This window comes from Acinonyx jubatus, chromosome E3 (genome assembly GCF_027475565.1).
Source record: "Acinonyx jubatus isolate Ajub_Pintada_27869175 chromosome E3, VMU_Ajub_asm_v1.0, whole genome shotgun sequence".
Lineage (NCBI taxonomy): Eukaryota > Metazoa > Chordata > Mammalia > Carnivora > Felidae > Acinonyx > Acinonyx jubatus.
Window position 1 is genome coordinate 4,607,022 of NC_069398.1, and position 14,091 is coordinate 4,621,112.

A 14,091-nucleotide genomic window follows, 5' to 3' on the forward strand; every position below is an offset into this window, starting at 1 on the left:
GTTTTCCTTGGAAGTGTAGTCAGATGGCTCTAACGACCCATGACTTATAATGATTCTGAGAGAAATTACAGACAAGCGATCGACCCATGACTTAATAATGATTCTGGGAGAAATTACAGACAAGCGATCGACCCTTGACTTATAATGATTCTGGGAGAAATTACAGACAAGCGATCACAAGTGACCAATGCCACAAAAGGTGAGGGGATTGTACTAGCTGTTGAGCTCATGAGAAGGTTCTGGATTGCCTGTATCTGAATTCTTAGCCCTTAGTAACCTATTTTAAGGGTCTCTTAGAAATATGACATTCTCACGGATGTCACACCTATTGGGGTTTTTTTTTAGAGAGAGAGAGAATCTCTCAAGCAGGCTCCACACTCAGCAGGGAGCCTGACACGGGGCTCGATCCCACGACCCTGAGATCATGACCTGATCCAAAGTCAAGAATTGGATGCTCAACTGATTGTACCACCCAGGTGCCCCAGCTATTGGTTTTCATGTGTCACAGCACATTGATATGAAACAGAAGGAGAGAAAATTGTAAAAACTTAACCATTAAACCTTTAAAACTTACCCTAGATCCCAATGCGTAATTGATTGGACTAACTTTATTTTAAAGTAAACCATTAACTTCCTCACTTCCATTGGGTCCATTGCATTTAACTTATTAAAGCCACACTTACTCCAGAATGTTTATAGAAGACATTTATATCTCTTTTTGTGCTCATTTTTGTTTACCTATTTATTTTTGCCATCACAAATCCTGCTGCCTCGTGTGTTACACGCACACGTGTAAGGATTTTTCCGCCGTGCACGCTGAGGAGTGGGCACTTGTCCCATTTTAATAGATATTGCATAACCGTTACCTTAGGTGATCGCACCATTGCACATGCCCTCCAGGAGAGCAGGACAGTTTCCACTTTGCAACTTTTTTTTTGGGGGGGGGGGACAGAGAGAGACAGAGCATGAACGGGGGAGGGGCAGAGAGAGAGGGAGACACAGAATCGGAAACGGGCTCCAGGCTCTGAGCCGTCAGCCCAGAGCCTGACGCGGCGCTCGAACTCACGGACCGCGAGATCGTGACCTGGCTGAAGTCGGACGCTTAACCAACTGCGCCACCCAGGCGCCCCCAGTTTCCACTTTTCTACATCCTAACTGACGGCTTTTACAGATTTCCCCAGTGCGCATATGCAGGCAGCTCCAATGGAGACTAGTCTACCTCTCATGTCTCTCTAACACCTGCTCACTGCACTCGGTCACAAAGGTTGGATGTCAGCAGCAGAAGCATCGATCAGCAGGAGAACCTCAACTTTTGTATCGTTTTACTCTCCACGTGTTTGTCACAGTTGCTCACTCCTCTTGGGCATGTGACGTGACTTTCCACCTGTGACAGTGCCATGACATTGCCCTCTGCGATAAATAAACAAGCCAGAGTCAAGCAGAACATCAGATACATAATAGTACACACTGTGTGATTATGAGAGGGAAGAAAAGCCATGCAGGGGGACCTGAATAACTGGAGACATAACATTGTGACGCTCTGGGGCTGGCGGGCTTTGGAGTTAGATGATGCTTTCAGTATTTCAAAACTGAAAGACATCCTAGCGATCATGTAATCTGACCCACTTATTTCACAGGTGACGACGTTGTGGTCCAGAGAGAGGAAATGTCTTGCCTGTGGTGACACAGTGAATCATTGGCTGAGTGGAGGCTGGCATTCAGGTTTTCCTGATGAAGCACACGACTGGGTGGTGGCTGCATTGATAGGAAGGAGGAAGGCAGTCTCACAAGTGGCTAGGAGAACCCACCCTTACCCCTGGTCTTGTGTCCCCAGTGTTTGCTGTTCCATTATCCGCCATCCCACCTCCCATGCGCAAGGATGGGTCCTCATGGCTTGGACCTCTCTCTCAAGTGCCTAAGAGATGAAGTATTAAAGAACACAGTTTCTGGGGTGTCTGGGTGGCTCAGTCGGTTGAGCATCCGACTTCAGCTCAGGTCATGATCTCGAGATTCCTGAGTTCAAGCCCCACGTCGGGCTCTGTGCTGATGGCTCAGAGCCTGGAGGCTGTTTCACATTCTGTGTCTCCCTTTCTCTCTCTGCCCCTCCCCTACTCATGCTCTGTGTCTCTCTCTCAAAAATAAATAACATTAAAAAAAAAAAAAGAACATGGTTTCGTTATCCCTCCCAGTAACTGACTCCTTGTCTTCTCTTCCACAGCCATGGCTGAAGATGATAGATCATCTTTTCCATCTGTTAAAACTCCCTTTGGGCTCCTTCTTTTCCTAACTCCTCTAAGTTTGAAGCTCCTCCTTTTCTCTCAGGGCTAATTGGTGGGCGTTACCACCTTGTCCCAGAAACTATAGAGTCTCCTAACTGCTGGGAAGAGAAATCTCAGAAAAAAAAAGAGAGAGAGAGTTTCCACTTTGTCTCTGGCTGTAGCAGTCAGACACCACATCCCAAAGTTCGTTCTGATAAAGCTGAGAACGTTTGCCTAAGTAACCATCTCAGTGTCCTGTCACAAGAGAAGTGTGAAAAAGTAATGCTTTGTCTTGTGATTGTAAAACTATTCTCAAAAATGCCGTTTGTACAAAGGAGTCTTTTAAAATACGCAGCCTGCAAGCATTATTGATTTGCCAAAAGTATGCAATTTTTATGATCCCAATAGATAACGTGTTGCCCTGGGAATAATATTTACATGGACATCTCTGCTTCCTGAAAAGTACAAACACTCCGTCAGGTGAGAAGAGCTTTGGAATCTACCTTCTGCCTTTCTGGACAAAGTCTATAACATCAGGATCCTGGTAGACTGGTTATTCAAACCAAGAGTTGAGAGCCCACCTCATTGAGAATTCTGGGTTAATTTCTGGTTGCTCTTTAGCTCTACCTTTTCGCATTATGTTTTGGTGGGTGCCCAAGGCATTATAATCTACGTCTCCTATTTCCCCCAACCTGCATAGAGGTAATATTCTAACATTTTGATAGGCAGCCTAGAAATCTTGCAACAACTTAGGTCAATAACCACCCTCTAGGTTATAACATCCTTTATGCAATAGTCATCATATGTGTTATGCCTATTGCCAGAGACTATGTTCCAATTTTTGCTTTAAGTGGTCATGTTAAGAGGGAAAAAAACCCCAATCTTTTATATTTGACTTTGAATGTTCTTTAATCCTCCCTGTAGATCTGAGTTTCTAAGTGATATCATTTTCCTCCCGCAGAAAGAACATATTTTCTCATTTGTTGAAATACAGGTCCTGCTGCAACACATTCTTTTAGTTTTTCCCTTACCTGAAAGTGTCTGTTTTTCCTGCATTCTTGAAGGGTATTTTCACTGGGTTTAGAAATGTGTGTTAAGTTCAGCTGTTCGAAGATATCGTTCCACTGTCTTCCGGCTTCCATGGTTTCTAATGAAAAGTCAGTAGTCTTCAGATTCTCTCTTTGATGTAACCGTTCTTCATGGGTTTTTCCTTATCTCTGGTTTTCAGCAGTTTGACTGTGTTGTACCTAGGTGTGGTTTCTTCGTATTTACCCCTCCTGAAGTTTCCTGAGCTTCACACATTTGTTTTCTTTTGGCCAAATTTGAGAAGTTTGGGGCTTTGCGTCTCCAAATCTTTTTCCTGCCTCATTCGCTCTCTTCTCCTTCTGTGGTTCCAAATATGCAGAAGTTGGGGCTATTGATATAATCCTACAGATTCTCGAAGCTCACTTTTTCCCAATCTTTTCTGTTTTTCAGATCAAATACTTTCTCTCGCTCCATCTCAAAGTTTGTTTCTTCTGTCATTCCCCGTTTTGCTGTTAATCCCATCCAGCGACTTAAAATGTTCTATATTTTACTTTCTCTTATCTTTCTTTCTTTCTGTCTTTCTTTCTTTCTTTTCTTGAAATGGTTTTTTTTTTTAATTTTATTTTTTTAAGTAATCTCTACCCCCTACATGGGGCTTGAACTCATGACCCCAGGATCAAGAGTCACATGCTCCACCAACAGAGCCAGCCAGGTGCCCTTCTTTATGTCTTTTTTTTTTAATGTTTTCTAGTGTTTATTTTTGAGAGAGAGACAGAGTGCAAGCTGGGGAGGAGCAGAGAGAGAGGGACACAAAATCTGAAGCAGGCTCTGGGCTCCGAGCTGTCAGCACAGAGTCCAACGCGGGGCTCGAACTCGCAGACTGCAAGATCATGACCTGAGCTGATGTCGGATGCTCAACCGACTGAGCCACCCAGGCGCCCCTATGTGTTTTACATTCACGGTCACAGTCGCTGCTTTCAAAACCTTTGTCTGCCAGTTTCAACATCTGGGTCACCTCGAGGTCAGTGTCCAGTGATTGTCTGTTTCTCTTGAGAATGGAAGCCTTTTTCCTGTTTCTTCATAGTCAAGTAACTTTGGATATATCTTGCACACCATATGTTGTAAACACTCTGGATTGTTATAATCCGAACAGGGTTAATTTGTTGTTGCTGTTGTTGTTGTTTTAACAGGCTGGAATCAAATGCAAAGTCTCCTACCCCCTCCCCACCCTTGTAGTAGGTTACAACTCAACTCTCGCTTCAGTTCCTGCAGACTTAGCTGAGCTGTTTGGAGTCTGATGGTGAATGTGTACATGGCTCCGAAGTCAGCTAGACGTTTGGGTCATTCAGCCACAGAATTTGGGGCATCTCCCCTCTGTCTCTCTCTTGTCTGAAATTTCGACTCCCACTTTCCAGCAGCTACTATTACCCTAAATTCTGTCCTCTGGTTATGTAAGGTGTTAATACTTTGCATGTTTTTAAAACAGTTTTAGTTGCCCCTCACAGTATTGATGGAGACCTGCCTTCAGGCTAAACCCACGAGCTGAGAATTTGCCAGTAACACTCTGGTCTTCTGTGTGTTGAATCCCTTCCAACATCTGGCTGCTCTGGTCACACTCCCATGCCTTGAGGTAGCTGTTTTTTCTTGGTTTTGTTGTCTTTAGAATTGTTAGTTCTCCTCCGTGGTAGGGTGTGTCAGAGAGGAGCAAGGCAGGCAAGCCGGAGGTCGAAATCCTTACTTGTCCCACTTAAATGAACAACAAAAATGGTCCCATTTGAGAGATGGTAAAGCTGAGGCCAGGATGGGAAATGAGGTCACAGGTGTGTTTCAAAATGGTCAGGGAGAGCAACGAGCTATGAGTTTTGTAAAAAGAAAATTGGGCTGGATGCCTGGATGGCTCAGTCGGTTAAGCGTCCGACTTCAGCTCAAGTCATGATCTCACAGCTCGTGGGTTCAAGCCCCCTGTCAGGCTCTGTGCTGATAGCTCAGAGCCTGGAGCCTGCTTCAGATTCTCTGTCTCCCTCTCTCTCTGCCCCTCCCCCACTCATGCTCTGTCTCTGTCTCTCTCAAAAACAAATAAACATTAAAAAAATTTTTTTAAATAAAAAAAAGAAAAGAAAAGAAAATTGGGTGGGAATTTTTTGAATAGAATCCTAAAACAGACTGTCCCCTACACAACACCTCTGTTTTGTGCATTAGTAAATCAGGGATGATATTCTTTTTTTTTTTTAAGTTTGTTTATTTATTTTGAGAGAGAGAGAGAGAGAGAGAGAGAAAGTACAAGCAGGGGAGGGGCAGAGAGACAGGAAGACACAGAATCCCAAGGAGGCTCCGTGCTTTCAGCTCAGGCCCCGATGTGGGGCTCGAACTCACAAACCATGAGATCATGACCTGAGCCAAAACCAAGAGTTGGAAGCTTAACCGGTCGCTTAAAGGACTGAGCCACCCAGGTGCCCCAGGGATGATATTCTTATATAGCCAATGTTCACTAAATGCCTATGAGGTCCAAGGCTAAGCCCTTTCAGTGCATTACTTCTTTTAATCCTCAAGGCAACTTGGATTGGATTACATACGACAGAGTCGGATGCGCTATTCATCGATAATAACAAAGGTAACAATAATAATAATAATAATAATAATAATGGCTCATATTTATTGAACTATGATTACGGTGTAGATAGTGTGTTAGGTGCTCTCCAGACATTATCTCATTCAATTCTCTCAGCAACTCCAGGTCAGCACGGTTACTGACACCCCACCTAACTCAGTGAGGTTATGTACCATTTCTGACATCCAACCTTCTCCGGCGGAGGAATGGAGGCCGGAACAGCAACGCCACGGTCGAGTTCACACGATCAGCAAACAGGTGTGGGGTGTGAGCCCCAGCAGGTCAGCTCCAAAGCCAATTGTCTTGAGCCGTCTGCCCCAGCAGCCTTCTTGTTAGGATAAAGCATCTCAGAAGGACTAGCCCTGTACAAGACCCCTTCCGTTTCGTAAATCCCAGGCTGGATCCGGCGGAACCCGAGGCTGCGGGCTTCTCCGCCGCAGGCACGTGGGCGGTACCAGCAATAGCTGTGGGGTCGGAACCATTTCCAGCCAGACACCAGGCACCCCAGCCTACAACGCAAATGAGGAAACCTTCCTAAGTGGGGATAGACGGCAACTGACTGCTGAGGTTCCCTCCTCCTGGTTTTCACTTCATGTTTTGGATGCCACGGGCCGGGTGAGCAGAGATCCCAGGCTTTGGCCCAGGCAGCTGGCCTGCCTCCGAGCACTGCCATGAACCACTTCCAGACCATCCTGCCTCGGGTCCGGATGCTGCTGGCCGGCCATCTGCCGAGCCAGGCCCGGGCCCTCCTGGACAGCATGTTGGAGAGGGAGCTCCTCTCCAGGGAGTACCACTGCGCTCTGCTCCGCGAGTCTGATGGCGAGGCCCTGGCCAGGAAGATCTCCTTGACCCTGCTGGAGAAAGGAGACCCAGGCTTGGCCCTCTTGAGGTGGGCATGGGGTACGTGGCAGGCCCCGCTGGCCGAGAGGGACCCCGACGACAAGGACCGTGCCGGTAAGTCGGCATCGTCTCCGCTCAGCTCTAGGTGGAGCAAGGATCTTCCCTCCTCTCTGGGAGGAAGTCAGTGTGAGCATCCCTGTGTCCGGATGGGAAGGCTGACCCGCACAGGAGCTGGGGCCTCTGGGTGAGCTGGCGGGAGGCGGCCAGTGCCCGGGGAGCTCCGTCTGGGATGCTGGTGTGGGGGGCGCATCTGGTGTGCTTGCCTCCCTGCTTAAGAGAAGCCCATCCTGGAGGCGTGCAATCAAATGCCTGCTCGATTTTCTCTCCGAGCGGCCCTGAGGGGTCAGGCACTGCGCTGGGCACTGGGGCTGGGGGCACGGATCGGCTCCCGCCTGCAAGGGGCTCACGGTCCAGTGGGGAAGGCAGATACGGGCGCTCAGTGCGGTTCCAACATGGAGAAATGAGGCGCCAGAGAGAGGAGGGGCCACAACGCTGGAGAGCAGAGGATGCCGTGTGTGTGCGCGTGTGTGTGTGCATCTCTGTCAGCAAGAGACACAAATCAAAAGACAGAGGGAAAGAGAAAGGAAGGGAGAGACAGAATAGAAAGACAGAGAGACAGAGAGGAGGAAGGAAGGGACAGAAGGAAGGAGGGGGACAAAGAGGGACAAGGTGGGGGGAAGAGAGAGAGAGAAAGAGGGAGACAGAGACCCAAGAGGAACCAGATCAGGGCGCTTGGGTGGCTCAGTTGGTTGAGCGTCCGACTTCGGCTCAGGTCACGATCTCACGGCTCGTGAGTTCGAGCCCCACGTCGGGCTCTGTGCTGACAGCTCGGAGCCTGGAGCCTGCTTCGGATTCTGTGTCTCCCTCTCTCTGCCCCTCCCCCACTCACTAGCTCACTCTCTCTCTCAAAAATCAATCAAGATTTAAAAAAATTAAAAAAAAAAAAAAAGGAACCAGATCAGACAGAAGAGAGGAAGAGTGTCTTACTTTCAGAGTATTGACGACACTTGACTCCATCTCAAATCAGAAAGACAAGCCTCCACCACGTCGCCGTTTCCACCCCCACCTCTGGCACCTGGAACATTTTATGCCTTCCTCTCCTGTTTGCAAGAGCTTCTGGCTTTGCAGCAAACAAAGTTCCTCCTCCAGGCGCGTGTGTATTCTCTCCTGCTTTACCCAAATACGTGCTTTTCCGATTTTCTGACTCGGGGTGACAAATTCCGGTCACGCTTGGTCCCTCTGTGGCTTCGGGGGAACTTGAAAATGGGAGAGGATAACAACGATCCACGGCGATCGAGCACTTACCAGCGTGCCAGGCACACCACTGGTAGCGATCGTCTGCCGCAGAGAACAGACCCCCACCCCCAGGGGGGGACACCAACCCGGGTCCTCAGGTGGCAAGCGCGGGAGGCTGGACGGAAAGCAGACCAGCTCTGTCCCCCTTCCGGCTTTCAGGGGCAATTTTTAAATTTTAAATTTCAGTTTCAGTGATGGTCCAGCCACCAGGGCGGTGTGTTTCTTTCTGCAGCCCTTTGGCCGAGACCCAAGTTTACATGGGGTTGGTTTTCCTGGTGGTTACGTTCTCGCCAGGTGGTTTCTGTTGGTTTTTTGAATACGTCTCTTATTCTCCCTGTCTCCCCTCCCTTACCCCCCCAACGATCTCCCTGATTTCTTCACGGGGATTTGCAAGCTGCCTGCGTGGTCTGGATGGGGGTGCAGTAGCCACCCCGGGGGGCGGGGGCGGGCGGGGCGGGGGGGGTCAAGGCCATCCCCTCTACCTGTAAACTGCGTGCTGCTTTAGGTGGGGACTGCCCCTCCCTCCTCTGTCTGCTGGTTCCTGTTATTTAACTCTGTTTCCTCCCCGGGGATGTAATATTTTTATTTCTGATCCCATGTGACTCTAGAAAGGGAACTAGGCTTGGGGTGACGTGTTCTTTAGGGGGCTGGGAGACAGAGGAGGGGCCTCCTTCCGCTGCTCTTTCCTTGTGTCCTCCAGGACAGCTCCCCTCCAGGGCTCCCAGGGGCACGCAGGACTGCGGGGCAGATGCGCGGGTGTGGTGCAAGCCGGGAGGGAGCCAGCCTTCCAGGGGGAAGAAGGAGAAGAGGAAAGAAAACCGTGTGCTTTGTAAAGAAAGGCCCTGACTTTGGTTTCAGTGGGGGGTTCAGAAAAGGAAACCATCGTGTGAAGGTTTTGTCACTCTCTCCACAACCCTTAACGATCTTCACCCTCCACTGCTCTAAAGCCTGCACTGGCTCCCCGTCATTCAGAGGAAAATCTAAATCGGGACCGTGGCCCCAAAGCCCGTCACCGTCTGGTTCTCGTCGCTGCTCTGCTCTCATCCCGTACCTGTGCTCTGTCCTCCAGCCATGCTGGCACCCTCAGTGTCCCTGGGACGAGACTGGCATGCTCTCGACCACAGGACCTTGGCACGTGCTGGTCCCACTACCTGGAACCCTCTTCTCCAGAAAGCCTCTTGGCCCGCCTCCTCTGCTCTTTACCCAGATTTCACCTTCTCAATGAGGCCTACACTGAGCATCCCATTTAGAATCTCAGGTCCCCATCCACACTCTCAGCCCCCTCCGTAGACTGGCATTTTCGCCCTCCTTATATTTTACTTTTGTATTACGTTTGTTGTTTCTTGTCTGACCTTCCCGCTGGAAGATTAGCTCCACGTGGGCAGGGATCTGTAGTTTGATCCCATCGCGTCCCAAATGTCTGGCACTGGGCAGGTGTGCAATGTATATTTGTTGACTGTGGGTGGGTGAATGGATGCATGGAGGGATGGTTGGAGGGGTGGGTGGAAGAGGGAGCAGGTAGATGGGCGGCCGAAGGGCGGATGGTTCACATAGTATCGTTATTCTCACTTCACAGATGGGTTAACTGAGGCACAGAGAGGTTAAGAGATTTGCTCAGGTCAAGGCCCGGGGAAGAGACTGTTGGATCTCACAAGTCCAGACCTACCCCTGTATTTTCTGCTTGGTTGCCTCTTCAAAACAACCCAAGGGGTACCGTAAATCTACCCCAGACAGGTTGGCCCACTGCAGACGGAAATCAGGCGCATGATTCAAAAGACATCTTCAGCGATTGCAATCGTGCAGAAAGCCTACCTCTGGGGACGCGACCGTGGGGGGTTGACTCTGTGTGACACGAAGCTGCACAGGTGCATCCAACCCCAGGCAAGCTCGGGAGGAGGCCTGGGTGCCAAGGTCCTTGTCCCGACGGAACAAAGCAGCTTCCCCGGGGAATCCAAGCAAACGCTCGGGCATTCTCTGGTGACAGTGGGTGACGACACGTGGAAGGCAATCCAAAGACAGAGAAGGGAGAGTGAGGACAGCAGTGATGGAGAAAGACCAGGCCGGACACTGGGTAGCTCCGGGTCTGTGGCCACGCTCTGTCCCTTACAAAGCACGTGACCATGACTGGATCACTCTGACCCTCGGTTTCTTCATCTTGAAAATGGGAGTGAGGATATAAAGCTCCCAGGACTATAGTGAGGGTTAAATGAGACGGTAGCTGGAGACTATCCAAGGCAGTGCTTGGCATTAGATAGCTAAGTCTAGTGGGGAGGCAGGGGGGAGGTTGGCACAGGGAAGAATAACCCAGGGGTTTGAGGTGCAGAGAAAACAGTTGTGTTTAGTCTCACTGGGGGGGGGGGGGGGGCACAGAACATCTGGACACCTATCCCACGCTGAGTGCTTGCGGGCTGTGTATATCTGAGAAATGCATCACTGTGCCCCCACCGTTGGGCTGGCACATGGCTAATCGCATGGTCTCCTCCCTCAGACTGGTCATGGCTCTCTAATTCCAAGGGGGTAGGGCTGTGAGCACTTTCTGGAACCCCGGTGGGCCTCAGTTTCCAGCACTTGTAAAACGGAGGCGATAACAGTACCCAGGGTGGTGCCCTAAGGGTTCAGGGACCTCGGCGAACCTGGGGCACATGCATTTCCCGCAAGAAGAGAGCAGACTCCGACTCACCAGCCTCAGTGGTGTTTGGGGAGCGACGGCCCCGAGGGGTGCATCAGGGTGACAGCCACCCCGGGGTTTGTGAATGGAGTGTGGGCACAGCAGTGCCTTTGGGCAAGCGTCTCGAGGCTGGAGGGAAGTCCCAGCCCCCGGTTCTATCTTTGATTATTTCCTTTGGCGTTCTTTTGCTTGGAGTTCTCTGTTTTCACAAGGCGCTATTTTTGTGCACCAGGACTCTGTTCTAGGAACCGAGGAACCAAGTCTCCCTCTAGGATATTGTGTGATTTATTGGAAAGGGAGGGACATGCCTCAGGCTGCCAGATTTCTCTCCAGCTTCCTTCCCCATTTGGCCCTCAGCATGCGACGGCCACCAGCACCCAGACCTCAGAGAGGAGGGGCACAGTGCCCTCCCGCCCTCCTCTTTCCTTTCCTTTCCAGACCCGCTTCTGCTCTGATCTGGGGGGGCTTCCTGTGCCCCCTGGGAGGAGACGTGTTGGCAAGAACCACTGCTCTCCTTTCATGGGGGGGCGGCTCCACAGCCACGTAGACGCGCTTCACCTTTATCCCCAGGAGCCGGGAAGCTGACACTTCCCCATGGGTTTTCCCAGGCTGACCTTTGGCCTGTTCCATACCCTGCTTGGCTCCAAGCCTAGCGCCTGACTCAACCGGGGACAGGTTCTGTTCTCTGTTACCTTAAGCAGCTTACCTGTGTCCTTACCTAGTCTCTATTCATCTCTCCGGCCACCTGCCCACCCACCTACCCGCCTGTCCTCCAACTTACCTGGTCCACAGAACCACCTACCAATATCGGCTTCCCAATCCAGCAACTTAGATCTAGAACCCACTTCTATGCACTTGTCAATTTATCTGTTCTTTTATATTTTCATGTATTAACTTACTCACCTGCCTGCCTATCAACTACTTGTATATTTACCCACGAACGGGCCTGCATTCTCATGCACTTTCTTACCCGTCCAATTTGGATACCTATCAGTTTAGTCATATTTATTCACCTGCGTTTCTATTGACCTCTTTTCCCTGCTTCCTTCCTTCCATCCTTCCTTTCTTCTTCCTTAATCACTGTTTTTGCACCTGCTAGAGATTATGGTGGTCACCAAAAAAGCATAAAAGGCACTTACAACCTAGGAGAGGGGGCCCGTCACCGTTTGGAACTTGAACCTGCCTGGATCGTTCAAATCAAACTCCATTCCTTCATTCAAACAATCTTGGGATGGTGTGACTTTTTAAAAAAAAAAATTTTTTTAATGTTTATTTATTTTTGACACAGAGAGAGAGAGAGAGAGAGCAGGGGAGGGGCAGAGAGAGAGGGAGACACAGACTCCAAAGCAGGCTCCAGGCTCTGAGCTGTCAGCACAGAGCCTGACGTGGGGCTCGAACCCATGAACCGTGAGATCGTGACCTGAGCCGAAGTCGGATGCTCAACGGACTGAACCACCCAGGCGCCCCAGGGTTGTGTGACTCTGAAGTTGGAAAATAAAACACTCTGACCTTATTGGAGGCCACCAAGTCTATAGTTATGAAATAGGAAGATGCTTTGCCAAAAACGTGGCCACAAGGTTGCTAAAAAAAGAATAAAGTATAAGATCTTTGTTAGCTGGATGGGTGATGAGGGCAGAAACTCAGGCCTTGAAGGATGGCTCAAAGGAAGGCAAGAGCTCAGTCCTGGCTGGGACCTTGCTAGAGCAGTGGTGCCCTCAGTGGTACGATGGCAACCTGCCCACGGCTCTTCTCGTTGTTTCCACTGCCCCTGCCCACATCCAGGGCCCAAGAGCTCCTGGCTGGGCGGGCACTATAATGGCTCCTCCCTGGTGTCGATGGCCGAGGCCCTCCTTGTGCTCATCTACAGCCTGTGGCATCAGCCAATCGTGCAGGCTGGTACATACCACCTCCTGGCTCAGAGACCTGTGTCAACACAGGCATGGCCAGATTCGGGTCTCGATAGTGGGCCTGGAGGGCGGCAGGGAGGACGTGGAAAGACCGGGTAGCAGAATTGAGATCAGACCAGGTGACAGATGAAGGCATCCACGCAGGCGCACCTCCAGCCTGACGGAACTCTCCTTGCGAGCTCGGCCCAGGCACGAAACCGATTCAGAACTGCCTTGGCCACGGCTGTCAGAACTGGCTGCTTCCGAGGGCAGGACAGGAGTCCCATAAGTGGCCTCGAGACAACCGAATGCCCAGGGGTACCTCTTCCTTGGCATCAGGTCATGGGAAGATGAGACTGCTGGAGATTTCTAATATCTGTCACGTCTGTTTTATTAGCCTAACAAGGCAAGACCCTGTTTCAAATTGACTATTAGCATTTCCCGCTTGTCTGCCTACTTCCTCCCAGGGACTTCTGAAAGCAGTGACTGTTTGAAAATAATCACCCAACAAAGAAATTATTATCTTGATGTCATATGGGGGCAACAGAGGCCCATACAAGGGAAATCAGGGGTCCAAGGTCACACCCCTGCTAATAACAGCAGGGGCTTGACGCCCGCTCCTGGGACTCCCAAAGCAGTGCTCTTTCAGTAAAGACACAGGGGATGTTTTTCATGGCTGCCCAAACTTCCTTCGCTTCAGCCCCACCCTGGTGATTCCTGCACACCCTCCATGCTGCTCTTTGCTTGGCAGGTGTTTTTTCAAAGCACACGCCTTTTCTTTTTAATCCAACCGCGTTTTCCAAGGAAGACTTATGTCCACCATAAAGGAAAAGAAAGGCCACCCTTAGAAGGTAACTACGGGACAGGAAGGCACAGCAGTGTTTACACAAGTCTGGCCAGATGCTATCTCTTCCTGAAGGCTTGAGGCTGGGGGCTGCGCTCTGTGAAACAAGGATTTCATGCATTTGAAGAGGTGTTAAGGACCTAATAGCCCCAGATGGAGACCCTCTCCTGGATGCCATCAGGAGCTTGGGGAGAAGCTTGCAAGGACAGTAACTTTCTCAGTGGGAGGGGGTGTGTGCAGAGAGGGGGTGTGGGGGGGGGGAGTCAGTGCTGTTTATAACCACATCTATGTGTCACCCCAAACCGTCTGGCTTGTAAACAGAGCACATTTGGGGTAGCATCCTTTTATGTGTAATTCATGTTCCAGTCCAAAGTCTTGGAATAAAAATAATGAGTGGACCACTCACCATCTCCCAGGAAATTCAGGGCGATTTGGTGTGGGGGCGGGGTGGTAGAGGAAAGTGGAATCTGGGAAGTCTGCCAGACCCTAACCTTAACCGCCTCCCCCCCCCCCCCGCCCCGCTCAGTTTGTCTCGAGGCATTTGTGGGGCTCAGATCCCCGCCTCATCTTGCAGAGGATGGCAGAACTGTCACCAGTGCTCCACC

General features: G+C 50.3%; 1 protein-coding gene across 5 annotated transcripts in view; it reads left to right on the forward strand.

Moving 5' to 3' along the window:
• Positions 1-6,413: 6,413 nt before the first annotated feature.
• Positions 6,414-14,091, forward strand: part of CIITA (class II major histocompatibility complex transactivator) — a 45,789-nt gene continuing 38,111 nt past the window's right edge. For 2 of the 5 annotated variants that reach the window (XM_027043256.2, XM_027043257.2), the window contains exon 1: positions 6,417-6,846. In XM_027043256.2, the coding sequence (XP_026899057.1) occupies positions 6,564-6,846 (283 nt within the window). In that variant the 5' untranslated portion in view covers positions 6,417-6,563. Of the gene's footprint in view, positions 6,847-14,091 lie in introns of all 5 variants that reach the window. The other 3 variants (XM_053213844.1, XM_027043265.2, XM_027043258.2) reach the window with 3 other exon arrangements.